Source organism: Amblyraja radiata, chromosome 25 (assembly GCF_010909765.2).
Source record: "Amblyraja radiata isolate CabotCenter1 chromosome 25, sAmbRad1.1.pri, whole genome shotgun sequence".
Classification (NCBI taxonomy): Eukaryota; Metazoa; Chordata; class Chondrichthyes; order Rajiformes; family Rajidae; genus Amblyraja; species Amblyraja radiata.
This window is the reverse complement of record NC_045980.1, coordinates 16,880,765-16,901,083: the sequence shown is the minus strand read 5'-3', so window position 1 is coordinate 16,901,083 and position 20,319 is coordinate 16,880,765. Positions and strand designations below refer to the sequence as shown.

At 44.0% G+C, this 20,319-nt stretch overlaps 1 protein-coding gene across 1 annotated transcript in view; it reads right to left on the bottom strand.

Moving 5' to 3' along the window:
• The window catches only part of cux2 (cut like homeobox 2), a 277,032-nt gene that overhangs the window by 85,707 nt on the left and 171,006 nt on the right, over positions 1-20,319 (bottom strand). Inside the window, exon 5 of the mRNA XM_033043025.1 lies at positions 1,920-2,057. Within this exon, the coding sequence (XP_032898916.1) occupies positions 1,920-2,057 (138 nt within the window). The remainder of the gene's footprint in view (positions 1-1,919; positions 2,058-20,319) is intronic.

The following is a 20,319-nucleotide window of genomic DNA, read 5'->3' as shown; positions in this document are numbered from 1 at the left end:
GGGGGGGGGGGGAGATGGGTCTTGGTGAATAGTCGAATCCTCGCCAGGAATTGACTGAGTAATGGTTTCCCCCTTTCCCCCCCCCCCCACATAAAAATACTAAGAAACCTCCAAAACATACTTTTTTAAACAGACTAAAAATAACAAAAAGATGAAAAAACAGACTGGAGGAAGAGGCTGCCATCACATGGCACCCCTAATGGTTTTAATACTAAGTCCTACTAATGTTTAATGTCCAACTAAGGGAATACAAGGAACTGCAGATGCTGATTTATACAAAAATACAGAAGAAGGGATTTGACTCAAAACATCTTCTCTCCATGGCCTCCAGAGATCCCGTCTGACCCGATGAGTTACTCTAGCACTTTTTTGGTATAAACCAGCATCTGCAGTTCCTTGTTTCTCCTTTTTGCTGCTCCACTGTGAAATCTCCTCAAGGTATGCCTTTTGAAGTTCTCACAGTCTGAAGAAGGGTCCTGACCAGAAATGTCACCTACCCATGTTCTCCAAAAATGCTGCCTGATCCACTGAATTACTCCAGCATTTGTGTCATTTTTTATGACTTACTAATTTGATTGATTATTTTGACAGTACTCCCATTTTAGTTTGTATTTTCATAAAACATTTGATAAGACACCTTATTTGATTAGCAGGAAGCTGTTCCAATTGGTATAAAATTGGCTGTGTACCTGAAGTTATTAAGATGTTTCCACAGGTTTTGAATCTGTTTGGGAGTCGGTGTAACAGGGTTGTTAATCTTTACCATCTGCATCAACAAGTTGGACAAAGGTGAGGGATGGGAAGGAAGGAACTGCAGATGCTGGTTTACACCGAAGATAAACATAAAATGCTGGAGTAACTCAACGGGACAGGCTGCATCCCTGGAGAGAAGGAATGGGTAACATTTCAGGTCAAGACCCGTCTTCAGACTGCACTACAGGCCCCGTGGAAATCGTGCCGATCAGTGATCACCCCATATGTTAACACTATCCTACACACTAGGGAGAATTTACAATTTTACCAAAGTCAATTAACCTGCAAACCTGTACATCTTTGCAATGTGGAAGGAAACCGGAGCACCCAGAGAAAACCCACGCGGTCATGGAAGAACTTACATACTCCACACAGACAGCACTCAAGGTCAGGATCGAACCCGGGTCTCTGACGCTGTAAGGCAGGAACTCCACTGCTGTGCCACTGTGTCGCCCTGCCAGTGCTGGGCGGAACAAAGTGACCTCCAAACACACGAGAGTGGTACATTGTGACCCCTGAACCATAGCTAGAGAGAAGCCTTGGAAAAGTTGCTGATTGCAAATGATTTCACCATCATCAGCGCAGAATCTCCATGACCAACACTTGGCGTGAACTTTCACTCGAGGTTGTGAATTGGTTTGTCCATGGAAACTGCTAGCTAGCCTTCTGTGATGGCACGTCTTACCTGATGACTTCAGCAACCGCACACAGCGATCAATCGTTGGGGAAAAAATACATTGTAAACTGATGGCGGCAATGGGGCAGCACGGTGATGTAGAGTTGCTGCCTTTCAACACCAGAGACCCGAGTTCAATCCTGACTACGGGTGCTGTCTGTACAGACTTCCCTGTGACGGCATGGGTTTTCTCCGGTTGCCTCCAAAGATGTACAGGTTTGTAGGTTAAGTGGCTTTGGTAAAAATTGTAAATTGTTCATAATGTGAAGGATAGTGCTAGTAAATGTCACTGGTCGGAGCAGACCCGGTGAGTTGAAGGGCCTGTTTCCGCATTGTATCTCCAAACTAAATCAAACTGATGCTTCTAGAATTTCTTACAATACAGAAACAGTTTAACCATTTGCAATATATTTAAAAAGGTGAAAATTCTGCAGATGGTTCAGTATTTGTTCCATGCAAGTTTAAGATTCCCCTGAAAGTTACCATTTACCTTCACGGCTGAGCAGGTCGCATTGTTTTCTGCAACGTTTGAAGATCTCCTTCTCTACTTGAGCCTCTGGTTCATTGTGTTGCAGCTGTAGCAGCTTCTCCTCCAGGTTTCGAGCTACTTCGAGAGAAGGAGCAGGGTCTGCAAAGAATCGTTACAGAAAGGTCATAATGGAGCGAGCTAGCAGTTATAAGAATTATACCAATATTGAGATAGTTGCAAAAAAGGAGATTTGAAAAGACAAACCCAGCTCGTCAGTCTTCAGTAAAATAAGGCAAAATGATTGAAAGACTCTTTATTTTATAAATGTACTTAAATGCCAGTCAGCTTTCAACTATTAATTCAAGAACCAGGGCCTGTTTCCACACTGTATCTCTAAAGTCTAAAGTCTATTCCCTTCCTTAAGATGTTTTCTGCTTCATCCCTTTCCCTGGATTGAAAGTTTCAATACTTTATTTATAAGACATACAAGCGGAATTAGGTAATTCGGCCCATCAAGTCTATTCCGCCATTCAGTCACAGCTGATCTATTTTCCCCTCTCAAACCCATTCTCCTTTAACACCCTTACTATTGCAGAATCTATCAATCTCTGCTTTAAAAAGACCATATGACGGCCTCTACAGCTGTCTGTGGCAACAAATTCCACAGATTCATCACCCTCTGGCTAAATAAATTCTTCCCTGTTTCCATTCTGAAGGTACGTCCTTTAATGGTGAGGCTGTGCCTTCTGGTCCTAGAACTGGTGTGAAGAGGTGATCGATGGTCAGCATGGACTCGGTGGGCCCTAGGGCCCGTCTCCATGCTGTATCTCTAAACTACAAGGTCCGTATAACACGAACGAGTATATCATAAACTTCCACCGTCTGGCCACCCGCAATTCTAACGATGACGGTAATACCGCCCGGGGTTGATCAAACTCGATTTTTAATTGATGCTGAACCAGCCCAAGGAGAAAATGCAAAGAGAAAATCAACACACAGTGAGATACATCAACAACTGCCCACGAGTGACAGGCTGCCCTGGATCCACATCAGCTCCGGCGAGGACTTGAGGGAATGGGCACCTATCCATTTGAAATAGGTTGGACTGAAAATGTCATTTGCGTTTAGTGTTTGGATGAGAAATAAATGAATTAAAATAATTTTAATTAAAGATGATTTATCGTTGATTGGATGCATCTTTATTGTTACTGCAGCCAAAGCACATCAACCACCACGGCTGTTTTTAAACTGCATATTTAATGATGTGCTGGTGCCCCTAGCAGGGAATCTATGCACAAGCATAGACTATTTGCATATCTACATACCTTCCCCAGGGAACAGAGCAAATAGAAATTGCACTGAAGCTTCAAATCTGAGGACTTACACATCTTCTATTGATTATTCCGATCCAGAGACAGAATGAAAAAAGGCTATACTATATCTGGTGAAATTTACTATCTGTGGACCTCTGTGCTGTCGAATAGATTTTCTAATCAAAGTCTCTGTTAAATTATAGCTTTGATTGACAGAATGCCACACAGATCAGAAGGTTAGAGGCTGCACATGGCGACAATGTGCAGTAGAAAGGCAAGTAAAGCTCAGGCTTAAGTATACTTCAGTCAATCCTTGTACCGGAGGATTTTAAAGCAGTTTTAAAAAGAACATATATATATATATATATATACACACACACTTCTCAATTTGGAGCAATAGCGGATGAAGCAAATGTTCTGTGCTGTGCTGTAAACCTGGTGTGGAATTATAGGCCATTTTTTAAAACAGTACAGCTTGTCTGCAATATATTTAGATCTCAGATTAAACGGTTCATTGTATTTGCCTTTAGAGATCCTATCGTGGTGCAGAAACTGGACAGCACTACTGATTGGCTCATTGTTAGCCGCTCATATTTTACTCCACCTACTTGTCTTAATTGCCAGATAGAAAGATTCCTAATTGGATGTGACAAACCTTAATCAAAGATGGAAAATTCCAATCAAATCTGAACCAGCACAACAAAAACACACAAACCCACGCTCTGGTAATCTCCATCTTAAAACACTTTATTAAAAACTTTTCAAATAACCATGAAAATGGTGAAAGTAAAATCAGAATAAAGTTTGTATTGTTCTATATTATAAATTTAATTTCCAAAATTCTGAAACCAGATGAGGTGTCACATATTCAAAATGTGTTTAACATTTTCATTGTTTCATTGCACACAAAGGCTTATGCACAGTCTGCTGTAGAATTACTGAGGTGATTTTGAAGGTACTTCTCTCTCAGCCCTACACTACCAGCTTTTATTGTCCTCCATAAATATCCCGGCATTGGTAGTGGTTTGTTGAACCATCGTCATTGGTAAACATAATCTCAGTGTTAACAGTAGGAGCTCCAACAACAGTGAAAAGTAAAGTGACACAGAGCTGCAGCTACTAGAGCTGCTATCTCACAGCACTGAAGGCCAGTGTTCAATCCCAACCTTGGGTGCTGTGCGTGTGGAGTTTGCATGTTTTCCCTGTGACTGTTGGGTTTCCTCCCACATCCCAAAGACGGTGGGTTTGCAGATTAATTGGCCTCTGTAAATTGCCCCTAGTATGAGGGAGTGGATGGGATAGTGAGATAACATTGACCTAGTGTGAACGGGTGATCGATGGTTGGCGTGGACTGAATGGACTGTTTCCATGCTATATCAAAATTCAACTAAATAGCCATCAATTTTCAAATCAGTATCGTGCTACTTGGACTCGAACCTGGGAGTGACGACACTAACGCACACCCATCCTCTACCTCTGCGAGTTTGTCCATTGTGAGCTGGGGAGGTGCGATGACATTTGGAAGAAGCACAATGATGGACAGGTTGGCAACGCATCTTGTTACTGTTCACACTGCAGCCAGGAAGCATCAGTAGTGGAAAGATGCAAATATGTTAAAGAGGATGTATTGCTAATCAAGCAGTTTAGTTTTCATTGGGTGATATGAAGTTTCTGCACACAAAGTGATGGTGTAACTCAACGGGTCAGGTAGCATCTTTAGAGAAGAAGGGTGGGTGACGTTTCGGGTTGGGACCCTTCTTCAGACCAAGGTGGGTTCAGGTCTGATGAAGGGTTCCGACCTGAAACGTCACTCATCCCATTTCTCCAGAGATGCTGCCTGACCCGCAGAGTAACTCCAGTACTTTGTGTCTATCTTCTGTATAAACCAACATCTGCAGTTCCTTCCTACACATGAAGTTTCTAGAGTTCGATTGGGGCGAGTGGAGGACATTTAATTGCAGTCCAGACTTATGCCTTCATGAAAGGCGTTGTGTTGTTGGGATGTGAATGACTCGCTATAGAGAGTAGGCTGATGGTGCAGTCAGTAGTTGAGTAGAGGCATGCCGTGGCCGTTGAGGACAGGACACACCTGAGCACTCCCACTGGATTGTAGAACAAAACAACATTACTAGTTGTAGCTGTAATGGAACGTCGTGCTGAGATGCTGCTCAGATTGTCAACAGAGCAGAGGTTTTCACTGCATTCTACGCACACACTTCCTGGCAGCCGCATCCGTCCTAAGCATCCCTCCATGTTCCTCAGCCGTTTAAAAAAAATAGACATCAAAGTGCCCCATCCAAGTTACAAGTTGCTCCCTTGCAAATATCATTACTTGTACCAGGTGATGTTTGACATGAAATAACTAATACCAATCCAGAGAGAGCAGCAGGTGAGCAGAGCGTTTCCTCGGCCAAGTTGAACCTGATATCTTGGGACTTCCAGGAGTCCAGAGTCAACATTGCAGTTGTTGTAAGTGGCAGAACTTGCCACACATTTACTCAGCACAAGCTCCACCGCAGGCTAATTGGTATATTGTTTGTCATCGCAGTTCATTGGAGCACAATATCGACTTGCATTACCAATTTCCTCCAATCACATTGGAATCAGCGATAATCTCCTTCACAGCAGAAGCCACGTCCAACGCCTGTAAAACTAATTATCATTCCCTGCCCTTACTGTACAATTTGAAGGAAATTTAAACAAATTATTCTCATAATCTGAAACCCCCCCCCCCCCCCCACCACTGTCTTTGTCCTTCTCTGTGCTTTGGAGGTGCTGTAGAAGGGGGCCGATGACATTGGCAAGTTGGCAACGCATCTCGTTACTGCTCACACCCCTGATCACCGAGGCAGCTTTCAAATCAAGCCACACTCGTCTCCAAGCTCTCTCTGGCCAGTGGGCGCAACAATCCCCACAGTGGTTATGCTTCTAGGGGCAGAGTAAGCGGATTGCCACTTGGGGCAGTCAACCCCCCCCCCCAAATCCTTCCCCAGGCAAGACGGAGAGAGGCAACTCAGAGCCCCCCACGACCGGCTCTGGGAGGGGTACAGTTTGTGGGCACCAGGCTGGAAAGGGCTGCAGGGAATGTCACAATAATACAAACCCGACAAAGAAGACTGCCGCCCACGTTAGAGCTCGACACTGAAGAGCAGAGCTCACAGAAAATTCAGACCAATATGTGTTGCTACCTAATCAATTTGCAGTTATTTTAAGTAGTCTGCTTTTTAATGCAGAGCGGTACTGATAATATTTGTTTATTTAAATGCGGATAGATGTATGGATAATAGAGAAAAGCAGCTGCATGCAGAGCTCAAGTCTTTTTGCTGTCAATTTTACGCCATCATTAGCAGACCATGCTCAGCGGGGTCTGCCATTATGTCTCCTAGGGGCAGTGTAATTATGCTTTGACATAATTAACCCAGTGAGCCCAGGAGGCAGGCCAGCGCAAAATTCAGCTCTAATTATTTGTTATGTGCATGCTAATGAGACCAGCTGTGCTACAATCATATAACACGAGCAAATTAATCTACATGGCTACATTTTAAGGCTACGAATGATGCCTCGGATGCTACTTGAGAATTTTCAACCAAAAGGACAATAAAATATATGATAACAAATATATCAACACTATGCGTAGTAATAGGGCGGCACAGTGGTGCCGCTGGGAGAGCTGCTGCCTCACAGCGCCAGAGACCCGGGCTCGATCCTGACTTCAGGGGTTGTTTGTGTGGAGTTTGCAGGTTCCCCCTTTGGAGAACAGGCGTTTCCTCCGGGTGCTCTGGCTTCCTCCCACATAGAAACATAGAAAGTTAGTGCAGGTGTAGGCCGTTTGGCCCTTCGACCAGCTCCGCCATTCAATATGATCATGGCTGATCATCCAGAAACAGTAACCAGTTCCTGCTTTTTCCCCATATCCCTTAATTCTGTTAACCTTAAGAGCTATATCTAACTCTCTCTTGAATACATCCAATGAATTGGCCTCCACTGCTCTCTGTGGCAGAGAATTCCACAGATTCACAACTCTCTGGGTACATCCCAAAGACGTACATATTTGTAGGTTAACTGGCCCTCTCTATTTTGCCCCTAATGAACAAGTGGGACAACATAAAACTAGTGTGAACGGGTGATCAATAGTGGGCGTGGACTCGTGGGCTAAAGGGCCTGTATCCATGATGTGTTCGTAAACTAAACACCTCATCTGACTGAAACAACATCAAATATTGGATCATTAGTAAAAGAATATCTCCAATGAAACAGAGACATTTACAAGTCCAGTCAATATCTATAAAGATGTAATACTTGACTGTCTTGTTTTTTCTGGGGTAAAGCACCAAATCAATTGACAAAGGGAACTGGGTAGCACAACAAATCTAATGTAAAGGTTGGGTTCCTAACACTGCAATATAATGATTTTGAAGGACGTCCTGGTGAACGGTAGTTCTCAGATTCTTGGCCACAGTAATAATGAGCCCCTTGGGGCTGCTAATAACTGTAATGCCCGGAGAAAATGATTATATAACTACTACTATCTGTGTCGGTCTTTCATTTCTGTGCTTGGACCTCGTTACACTGGCCAGAGGTTTGGTTTAAATTGTTGTGGGCTGTGCAGTACCTGTGTTGTTTCCACAAGCCTCCTGAACAACGATGTCCAAAGAGAGGGACCATTTCACACCCAGGTCACAAATTTTGTGAAGCCTTCAACTGGCCTTGGGTCAGGTCCACATCACTCCAACTGCACTTCAAAAGCACTTGGGGATGCTGCACAATGCTGACCACAAAATGTACATGCAGGTAATGAATGATATATAAATTAGGTGATGTAAAAAGATCTTGTGTGAATGGCGCTGATCCAGATGGAAACAGATCCACGGATTAAATACCGACTCTCTATCAGGTTTGTTAACCTGGAATGGGCCAACAGTGAGGGCTTGTAAATTAAATAGGAAATGTTCATCAGCAGCACAATGGCACAGCCGTGGAGTTGCTGTTTGTTAGCTCTAGAGACCCGGGTTCGATCTTGACTACGGGTGCTGTCTGTACAGAGTTTGTACCTTCTCCCTGTTACTGTGTTAGTTTCCTCCGGGTGCTCCGGTTTCCATCTCACCTTCTCACATTCTCCATCATGGTCTGGTTTGGCTCAGCCACCAAGCACGATACCTGGAGGCTGCAGCGAATCGTCCGATCAGCAGAGAAGGTTATTGGCTGCAACCTTCCTTCCATTGATGAACTGTACACTGCAAGGGCCAGGAAGCGAGCGGGCAAGATCATCTCTGACCCCTCTCACCCTGGGCACAAACTCTTTGAATCACTTCCCTCTGGAAGGCGACTCCGGACTGTCAAAGCTGCCACAGCCAGACATAAAAACAGTTTTTATCCACGAGTAGTTGCTCTACTCAACAGCCAAAAATCTGTAGCCTCCCTTTGATCTGGTATTTTGTTGGTTCACATGCTTGATCAATGGTGTTTTATCATTAATGTTTTATTATTATTAATGTTAGTGTTTTCTGAGTCATTTGTAACTGTCACTGTATGTCATGTTGTTACTTGTGGGCGGAGCACCAAGGCAAATTCCTTGTGTGTGAATACTTGGCCAATAAACTTACTTACTTACTTACCTACATTCCAAAAACGTGCAGATTTGTAGGTTAATTAGTTTCTGCAAATTGTCCCTAATGTGTAGGATAAAACTAGTGTTTGGGGTGATTGCGGATCAGCACGGACCTGGTGGGCCGAAGGGCCTGTTTCCATGCTGTATCACTAAAATTAAAACGTCTACTTAGTGAAGGAGGGATCGAGATTTAACCACATCTGATTAAATGAAATTGCCAGGAATTGTAGCCAAAGAATGTACAAGGCAACAAAGGAATTCCTGACACACCTGTCACAACCACAAAGGAAAGAGACAGGAAAGGGGATCAGCGGCGACACTGTGGCTCAGCGGGTACAGCTGCTGTCCAACAGCCTGAGAACTGTGGTCGATCAGCGGGTGGCACGGTGGCGCAGCGGTAGAGTTGTTGCCTTACAGCACTTTCAGTGCCAGAGACCCATGCTGTTTGTGTGGAGTTTGCACGCTCTCTCTGTGATCACGTGGATTTCCTCTGGTGCTCCACTTTCCTCCCACATCTCAAGAACGTTCAGGTTTGTCAATTAATTGGCCTCTGTAAATTGCCCTTGGTGTGTGGTGAGTGGATGAGAAAGTGGGACAACATAGAAATAGTGTGAATGGGTAATCGATGGTCGGCATGGGCACGGTGGGCCGAAGGGTCTGTTTCCGTGCTGCATCTTTGAAACTAAAAGTTGCTGCCAATACCCGACAGCAATATGGGATACGTCTTTGTAACCTTCAGTAAATGACAAATCTATTCCAATGAGTTGCTCCAGTTTGAACAGCACTTCACTTCATAAATATTAAACAAGTATTCAAATAGGATGCGATGCAGTAAGGGTGACCTAATTGTTCAAATCACTCAGTATTTATTGCTGCATATGTATAGTTGTGTAACAGTGTTACAGTGAAGCTGTGATTTGAGTAATAACCCTTGTTTATTGTCTGCAACGGTTGCAATTTGGTATTCTGTTATTAACCCTTGAACTAAAATCATAGAGCTAATGCAGCACTGATTCCAATACAGTCGTGAGAAATATTTGATCTTGCCCTGCTGCCTGGCATTGCTCTACATGCACAAAGACTGTGACCGCCTGTGATTACACCTCACGCATCCCCTGCCTCTGTGACACATGGCACGGTGGACCAGCAGTAGAGTTGCTGACTCACAGCACCTTGTTGCCTCGTAGAACTGGTCCCACCAGCCTGCACCTGGCCACCGTGCCATCCTAACCTCTCCTATCCTGTATTTGATCAAGTGCCTTTGAAGAGTGGCACAGCGGTAGAGTTACTGCTTTCCCGCGCCAGAGACGTAGGTTCGATCCCGACTATGGGTGTTGTCTGTACAGAGTTTGTACATTCTCCCCGTGACATGCATGGGCTTTCCCCGGGTGCTCTGGCTTCCTCGCACACTCCAAAGACGAACAGGTCTGTGTGTTAATTGGTTTCGGTAAAGTTTGCAAATTCTCCCTAGTATGCAGGCCAGTGTTAATGTATGGGGATCGCTGGCCATCGCAGACTGGGTGGGCCAAAGGGCCTGTTTCTGTACAGTATCTCTAAACTAAGCTACACACTCTCCAGCCTGTTAATCCGAACGTCACAACAGGGCGTGAGAACGAACGCTTTGCCTTGTAAACAAAGTACGGTTCTCGCATTGAAGATCTCAGCCGTGGTCTCTATGGGTGTCGGTCGAATGCCTACCGGGAGGGGGAGGGGCAGCATCGCATTTGGATCAAATAATTATGGAGTGTTGTAAATTATTTAATGTAATTATTTGCTGACATGAATTAAAACCACTTTATAGAAATGTTTATTAACCTATTCAGCAACACGTGGGTGAATTAACTTTACATGCTGGCAACATTAGCTGAAGCAGAATGGCATGAAATGGTGGAGTAACTCAGCCGGTCAGGCAGCATCTCTGGAGAACATGGATAGGTGACGTTTCAGGTTGGAACCTTTCTTCAGATTGCTGTCACATTCTTTTTCACCAGAGATGCTGCCTGACCCATAAGTTCATAAGAATTAGCCCATTCGGCCCACCAAGTCTACTCTGCCATTCAAACATGGCTATCTTTCCCTCTCAACCTTATTCACCTGCCTTCGCCCCATAATCCCTGACACCCTTACTAATAATGATGTTTTCAAGAGAGAGTTAGATTTAGCTCTTAGGGCTAAGGAATCAAGGGATATGGGGAAAGAACATAACCGGATACTGATTTTAAATGATCAGCCATGATCATATTGAATGGCGGTGCTGGCTCGAAGGGCCGAATGGCCTACTCCTGCACCTATTTTACTATGTTTCTGTTTCTAATCAAGAACCTATCAAATTTCACCTTAAAATATCCATTGACCTGGCCTCCACAGCAATGAATTCCACAGATTCACCTCTGGCTAAATAAATTCCTCCACATCTTCTTTCCAAAGGAGCGTCCTTTTATTTTGAGGCTATGGCCTCTACTTCTAGACTCTCTCACTATAGGGGGGCGGGAGTGAAGGGGGTGGAGTAACTGGAGGGGCTGGAGTGGGGGGAGGGAGGGGAGGGGTAGTGGAGGGGGTGTGGGGTGAGGGGGGAGGGAGGAATGTTGAATGCAGTAGAACACTGCACAAGCTATCAAGCCTTTGCAGCAGGGTGCAGCGCTGCAGTCCTGCAGCTCCAGTGCAGGGATATAGTGCTGCAGAATGGTGGCAGAGAGCAGGGACACCGACCACTCCTTAACTCCCCAGCCAGGCCACACACAACAGGTCAGATGCAAATCGGACTGATGCCATGGAAGTTCCTCAAATGTGAAATAGACCCTCTCGCCTGGACCCTGGTTCACCACTGAAGCTTGGTCAATAACAGTGCTTTGACCCTGATAACGTATTATCAATTCCAGCTCAGCCTCAGAGTTTAGGACATGATACCATTCCTTGTCCTAGGTTAATAAGTTAATGCATCAACGCTGTCCAGTCCCATTTGACCAAGAACCATTTGAACTACATACACCAATGCTTCCTGACCTAACATCTCTCCACATCAGTCTCTTCCCCTGCTCAGATTAAGCAACATGAATTCATTTCTAGGACAAACACCCCATTCTTTTTGCAAAGCAATGTTCGGGAGGTAACATCTGTGAAGGTCTTCTTCTTCTTGCGTATGACGTGCAAAGCCTAAAGTTGTAGGACAACTTGTTCTATTTGATTTTATTTGACGCCGGGTTGATTGCATTCGTCGAAACAGGGCGGGCCACGTGAAGGTTGCAATCTTCCACCCCACCTGTGGAGGTGATATTTTGGGTCAGGCCCCTTCTTCTGACAATGAGGAGAAGGGTCCCGGTCTGGAACGTCGTCCATTCCCTCCACAGATGCTGCCTGACGTGTTCAGAGTTCTTCCAGCACTATATGTTTTGCTCAAGAATCTAGCTTCTGCAGCCTCTTGTGTGACCCCATCCTTTTGCCTATAAAGGAAATTCACCTTCCCTACTTCTACTGTTCCTGGACTTCATTCCAAAACCTCTTTCATTGTCAACGCTGATATTTTAGACTGTGGACTTCAGAGGTACAGCGTGGAAACAGACCATTCGGCCCACCGAGTCCGCGCCGACCAGCGATCACCCTGTACACCAGCACTATCCTACACACCAGGGTCAATTTACTATTTACAGAAGCCAATTAACCTACAAATCTGTACGTCTTTGTAGTGTGGATGGAAACCGGAGCACCCGAAGAAAACCTACGCAGTCACAGGGTGAACGTGTAAACACTGTACAAACAGCACCCGTAGTCTGGATAGAACCCGGGTCTCTGATGCTGTAAGACAGCAACTCTACCGCAGCACCGCCGTGCCTTGATACTGCCCGATTCTCTCACCGCATCCTGCTCTGTACGGCTAAGGATCAGGTGCCGATGCATAACCCAACACACATTTAGCATGTTGCCTTTGTGTCCTCTGCTTTAGACGTGTTTTGGATTAAAACAAGGGAAAATATTTAAATAAGGGCCACGCATTTATGAATAATAATCAGGGCCACAGTTACAGTTTTCAGAGAAAGATTAGCATACTCGGATCATAATCCCCAATACGCAGATAAAAATCTCATTATCCCGTATAATAAATACACAACTCGCCTAATTCAGTCACCACGAACAACCAAATAACATCCATTTGAATCATCTGTCACATTTCACAGTCACTTGTTACATGTGCAAACTACGCCTCATGAATGAAGTCACTTGGGTCCAATTAATGGATGAACACAAACAGTTTGCTATTGATCTTGGGCATCCTCAGTTTTGTAGAAGTGTTGTGGTGCTTCCTCCCTTCCAGCTCACGCACAACATCAGAGGATTAACGTCTAACCCCTAAACTATTTTCCGTGACTGAATGGGAATATGGTATTTGCATCCTTCCCAGAAGAGGAGATATAGTCCTCTGGTTAACAAGAGACTCACTGAAGACCTGCACAGCTGTCTCCACCCATTTGGTGGTGAAGTGCATAGAGGGTTTCCAATTTCCGGGTAAGATGTAAGTTTGACCTCACCAGCAGCATACACCTGAGAGGGCTGTGACATTCAACAAGGGGACTTTAATTATCACCGCCCCTAACCCAGCATGCAAGTAATGTCACTAACTGTGTAACCCTGAAACCGTGATGAGAACCAAACCCTTGAATAATAACTGCTAGGAATAGGCCGGCACAGTGGAGCAGCGGTAGAGTTGCTGCATGTTCTCCCTGTGACCGTGTGGTTTTCTCCGGGTGCTCCGGTTTCCTTTCACACTACACTGGTCGGCATATACTTGGTGGGCAGAAGGGCCTGTTTCCACGCTGTACCGCTAAAGTCTAAAGTAAAGGAGTATGCTGCACATGAATTTAATTCAGTTTAGTTTATTGTCACGTGTACCAAGGTACAGTGAAAAGCTTTTGGTGCGTGCTAACCAGTCACTGGAATGACAGGACTTCAAGCCAGGGAAAAGAAAGTCCCACGAGTCCTGATGGTGATAGGTTTTATTGGAAGTTGCACTTTTTCAGTAAGCTTTATTTAAGCAAGAAGTTGTTTTAGCCAGATATTTAGGAATGCTTCATGGAGAAGTGCAACTTCCAATTAAACCCCTGCCTATCGGCATGGGTGGGAGGGACGCTGATAAGGTGTAGGAAATAATTGAGCAGTGCATTGAATAATATCCCTCTCATATTGATAGAACAGACCAAACAAGGATTTGCACGCTGAGTTTGTGCTGCAATACCTCACTTTCCTACCCTTAATGAGGAACTTTTCAAATCTACAAATGTGCCAGTTGAGTACAAGGTCAGGCCAGGGCGTAATGGAGTTGAAATGACCAGACTCCTGCTGGAAGTGGCAACGATTTGACTGTGCAAAGGAATAATATCATTAAAGCTGACTGCAAATCATTTGAAAACAAATCGATTCTACCCGATAACGAAGGGTATCTCAACTGAATGCACACAAGCAAAATACAATTCATTTAAGTGGCTGGAATTAATGTAGCCTTGTAACATGTTCAGTTTCCTACTTTAAGTTTAGTTTAGAAACTTTAGTTTAGTGCAGAAACTGGCCCTTCGGCCCACCGAGTCTGCGACGACCAGTGATCTCCCATATTATTAACACTATCCTATACACCAGGGACAATTTACAGTCTTTTACAAAAGTCAATTAACCTACAAACCTCTACGTCTTTGGAATGTGGGAGAAAACCGGAGCACCCGGTGGAAACACACGCAGGGGAAAACCCACGTACAAACTCAGTACAGACAGCACCCGTAATCAGGATCGAACCCAGGTCTCTGCCGCCGTTAAGCAGCAGTTCTACCACTGCGCCCTATTTGCAGTAGCCCCAAAATAATTGGAGTTAACTTGAAAATGGGAAAAACAATGAACATGCAGATTCTGGAAACTTGATGAAAACACAAAGTGCTGGAGGAACTCAACGGATCAGGCACCAATCTTGGTCTGGCGGCGTGTCTTTATATGCAAAATGAATGTTGTTATGTAACGTTTAATTGCATGTGTGACAATAAATATCCATTGGAATCATTGGTCCTGACCTGAAACATGGTCTGCTCATTCCCTCCACTGATGTGGCCTGCCCCGCCGAGTTCCCCGGCACTTTGCAGCTGAGCATTTTCAAGTTGAGTAAAACACAGTTTTTCAAATCATCCCTTTAATTAGCTTTGTTTAGATTGGTTAACCAACCCTAGGGTCTGATGTGTAGGAAGGAATTGCAGATGCTGGTTTAAACCAAAGATAGACACAAAAAGTTGTAGTAACCCAGAAGAAAGGTCTTGACCCTCAACGTCATCTAATCCTTTTCTCCGGAGATGCTGTCTGTCCCGCTGAGTTACTCCAGTTTTTTGTGTCTATCTAGGGTCTGATGCTTTATTTTGAAAGTGATGTTTCAGGTCAGGTCATTTCTTCCTTTTTTCCTGACCCGAAATGTCACCCATTAATTTTCTCCAGAGATGCTGCCTGACCCACTGAGTTACTCCAGCACTTTGTGCCTATCTTCATTCATAGTTTTCAGAGAAATGACTAAGTGGCTGGGAGTAGATTTTTTTTTAAAGATTTAAAAAATGCAAGGGGAAGGACAAACGATAAAAAGTTCACACTTGGAAAAGAACATGTTGGATCACAAAAGATAGACACAAAAAGCTGCAGTAACCGAGCGGGTCAGGCAGCATTTCTTGAGAAAAGGAATAGGTGACGTTTCGGGTCAAGACCCTTCTTCCCGGAAAAAGTCACCTATATTCCTTTTCTCCAGCGATGCTGAGTTACTCCAGCTTTCTGTGTCTATCTTTGGTTTAAACCAGCATCTGCAGTTCCTTCCTACACACAAAATGGAATAATGAGACAGAATTGAGCAAAGGGAGTGCGGACGCTCTAAGGTATCGTCAACTGGAACCTGCGATCAAAGTTCAAAGCAGTTTTGGAATCATAACAGATTGAAAGAAGAGAACAAGGGAAGAGTGGAACAAAGAGCAGAGAAAAGGAACAGTCACGTCAGAGAATAATTAGGAGCTGTGAAACTGATTAATGAAAAAAGAGAAACCGTATGGGAGATTAAGCAAGAAACAAATCTGAGGAAGAGTGAAAAAAGGGAGAGAAGGAAAGAAGGAAAATCAAATACAGAAAAGAAAATAGAAAGAACAGGATAGGAGAATTAGCAAATAAACATGAGAAATTTAATTACACAGAGGGATAAAACTCTGAGCGACAAGGTGATTAAGAGAACAAGGAGAAAGAGGAAAAGCACGCATGCGAGGCAGAGGAAAGAAAGAAGTCATTGAGACTTCTTTCAGATTCCTTTTCCTATTTATATTTAATAGTCCTATAATTACCTTTACAAAAATAAGCAGCAGAATCTCTATAATTATATCAAGCCCAGTAACTTTATAAACCACACACAACTTTACTGCAATATTTTCTAATGAAGCTGTCTGCAAATTGCCTCCTTATACAGAAACTATTCACTGTTTAATTCGTATCACAGATTGAATTGACCTTGAATGAAGGATGATTGTCGAAAACTGGATATCGTCATACGATGAAAATAACACTGGCATAAATACTGCACAGAATGTACCTTAACAGAATGACTGGTTCGCCACCTTGAGTAATGCAGCTCAATCCATTTGTGGCTATAAAATGGAAATTCACAAGAATATTTTATGGGATTATTATAAACTGATCAAACTAGAAATAAAAATGTCTGGCTTTTAAATATGACCCAGGTGTTATGCTGTAAAGTTAAACCTAACTAAATATAGAAAATAGCATCATCTCTTTTTTTTAATATATAATTTTGCTCGGTAGAGATTCCAATTTTATACATTGTGGCAAATCACACCCCACATCAAAGCACCAAGTTCAAAAGAAAGTTTAAATGTAAGTAGTTTTTTTTTTAAATGAGGTTGATTCCTGGATAACCAAAGGCATTTGCAATCATCAACTCACCCAGTCCGTAGTGTTTCAGAGTATTTGCTGGATGTTTACTGAGCAAGATGAACAGGGGGGAAAAAGTACTTTGTTTCTTTTAAAATAACATAGCAGACCCCTGACACAGACATTCGCTCAGGGACAAGCAGAAAGTATGGAGGGGGAGAGTGGGAAATTATTTTGCTTAAATCAAGCAAGACAGGCCACTGATGTGGAGAGGTGCTGTGTCGTTATTATGTTATATCATTAAGCAAAGGAAAACTGCACTGATTGAACTTAGTGAGGCTGATCATAACTGTTGCTCTGTGCACTTGCTGTGAAGTAAAAGTAGCTTAATAATTTGTGTCTGGCCTTGTGTTACCAAGTGTTTTATTGGATCGCTTTCAGAAAGACTGAAAAGGTAAATGTTCCAAACCACTCTATTCATAAACCGAGGGTTGTGCTCTGTGCAGCGGGGGGCTGCTCTTAAACATGAGAATCTCATACCTCCCGCATGGACTGAACCCAGCAGAACATCCAACACAAACACCAAACTGTAACACCCAATATTACACATTGTTAAAACTAAACCAGATTTGCTGAGCTTTAACTATTAATCCAACATTGTTTTGCATCCTTAAAATGCCAAATGGATCATTCTACAGAGAGCAAGATATTTACCACTTTTGAATTCAAAGAACAGGACAACACAGCAACAGGCCCTTCGGCCCACAATGTCTGTGCTGAACTTGATGCCACAACCAACTCCTGTCTGCCTGCACATAATGCAAATCCTTCCATTCCCTGTGCTAATTCAAAAGTACCATAAATGACACTATTTTATCTGTCTCCCCCCCCCCCCCCCACCACCCACCCGAGTAACATCTCCTTTAAAATCTGCCCCTCTCACAATAAACCTATGCTCACTAGCATTTGACCGTTTCTGACGATCTACGTTATCAATGTTTTTTATAATTTTGGGCTGCAGGATGCACCCCCTGGACACGAAGATGGCCGGGCGAGGAGAGGAAACGAGAGGGACGTCCGTTCGCAGGAACTGCTCCGTTACACTTTGAATAATGGTGCCAACAATGGTAGCGCCCGCATGTGTATTATATATACAGAGAGAATTTCACCGTACAGCAGGGCTGCCAATTCTCACGCGTTGAGCATGAGAATCACGCATTTCGCCAAATTCTCACGCTGGTCACAAATTTCTCATGCTGTCGTGAGAAATTCTGTGATCAACAAAAATTTCAAAACTCATATCAACTGCATGGGCCGCGGGTGTTGGAGAGCTGTGGCTGAGGGAGGGATGGAAGCAGAAGCAGCGGTGGGGACAGATGCGGATGGGGAGCCGGGGCTGGTGAGTGTTTACCGGGCTGGCGAGTGTTTGCTGGGCTGGCGAGTCGCTCGCTGCAGCTCCGGCCACGGAGCAGCCTCAATGCAGGAGTCCCAGGCCTTTCGGAGGGGTCGGAAGCGTTTCGCCGCTACCATGAGAGTCTCTGTCCCGGATTCGCCCAGGTGACCGACATGGATCAGGCTGCGGCTCGGTGCATCCTGGAGGACAACCAGTGGCTGCTGGAAGTCAGTACCAAGCACTGGGTAGAAACGGTGGAAGATAGTAGACTTCAAATGGGGGTGGTTGGAGAAAGCATCCTGCTTGCCTGCTAGATTTCCACTTACTGTAACTGCAGGAAAAATGTTCCCGATGTTGGGGGCGCTCAGAACCAGGGGTCACAGTTTAAGAATAAAAGGGGGGCCAGTTAGGACTGAGATGGAGGACAAACTTTCTTCACGCAGAGAGTTGTGAATCTGTGGAATTCTCTGCCACAGAATGCAGTGCAGGCCAATTCACTGGATGTTTTCAAGAGAGAGTTACATTTAGTTCTTGGGGCTAACGACATAAAGGGATATGGGGAAAAACAGGAAAGAGGTACTGATTTTAGATGGACAGCCATGATCATATTGAATGGCAGTGCTGGCTCGAAGGGCCGAATGGCCTATTCCTGCACCTATTTTCTATGTTTCTATGCTTGAGTATATGGCAATAAAACTTGACCACTTGATTTTGAAGCATTCATGCATGGTGGAGGTATAATGTAGTCATAGAGTGATACAGTGTGAAAACAGGCCCTTTGGTCCAACTTTCCCACACCCGCCAACATGTCCCAGCTACACTAACTGCTTTTGGTCCATATCCCTCCAAACCTGTCCTATCCATGTATCAGTCTAACTGTTTCTTAAATGTTGGGATAGTCCCTGCCTCAACTACCTCCTCTGGCAGCTTGTTTCATACACCCACCACCCTTTGTGTGGAAAAAGTTACCCCATAAAAAGTTACCTCTTAAAAATACTTCAAACAAAAAACATTGAAATCATACTTCTACAATGCACTAAAATATGATTTAAATCCATCAAATTTCAAAACATTCCTACCGTGGGAAAGGGGACACCCCCCTCCCACACCCTCGCTCCACTCGGTTGCTCAATTCCCTCACCGGGTACCCCCAAGGCCAGTGATTAGTGATCGTTCAGCCTTCTCACTTTAAAAATCGCTCCGTGGCCCCTGGTTCAGACAGAGAACACGGCCAGATGGGAGCGGGGAACTGAGGCCAGTTGTCCATGATGTCTGGATCCCAATGCTCAAGGCTTCGTGTGTCGGAGTTGGCTAATGTTATTGATTTGTAATTAACCTGATTTGTAATTAGTTGACAATACCTTAATTTATTCATCTAGAATATCCAAGGGGATGGGATAAGTGTAATATTAAAATTAAATGCAAGGTGTCAGGCTGTCTGTCACAACATACAGCCCCGATAACCCATTATTTCCTTCAGTTAAATATTAGGAAGGTAGCACTATTGTCATTTGCCACTCAACTATTATGTTTGTTTACCTCACTGACTATTTCTAACCCCCCCACTGAGTTACCTCACTGACTATTTCTAACCCCCCCCCCAAATTCCTTTGACAGTTTGAATAGAAATGTCCCCAATCTCGTTGTTTTATTAATTGAATACGTCAAGGAGTGTTACTCAAGGAGTGTAATCAGATGGAAACGGATTCAGATACGATGTTTAAGAGCTTGTTCAAAGAAGGGACATATTTTAAAGGAGTGACAGAGATACTTGCAGGGGAATGTGTGAGGAGGTTATCTGTCTTTAGTTTTAGCTTGAACCAGGACATCTGAAGATTCAAAGTTTAATATAGTAATTGTGCTGATACTGACTCCAACCAACCACGTAATGAATATCATCCATGCTGGAGGTTTTATTTTTCTGATGCCATTTAAACTTCACTTGGATTTCAATCCCTTGAATGTAAAAGTAATTGGGAATGGGGAGCAATGGAACAAAAATTTGCCCCCGGTACACATTAACTGAAGATGTCGCTATTTAGAGCATACTGCACACCACTCTACACTGCGCACCTGTGGTCAAACTATTTAAAGACAAGTATGCAGAGACTAAAGGTGGCATATAACGATGCCATGAGAACACTGCTAAGGCAACCTAGATGCTGTAGTGCCAGTGATATGTTTGTGGCTGCAGGAGTCAGTACTTTAGAAGTTATCCTAAGACAC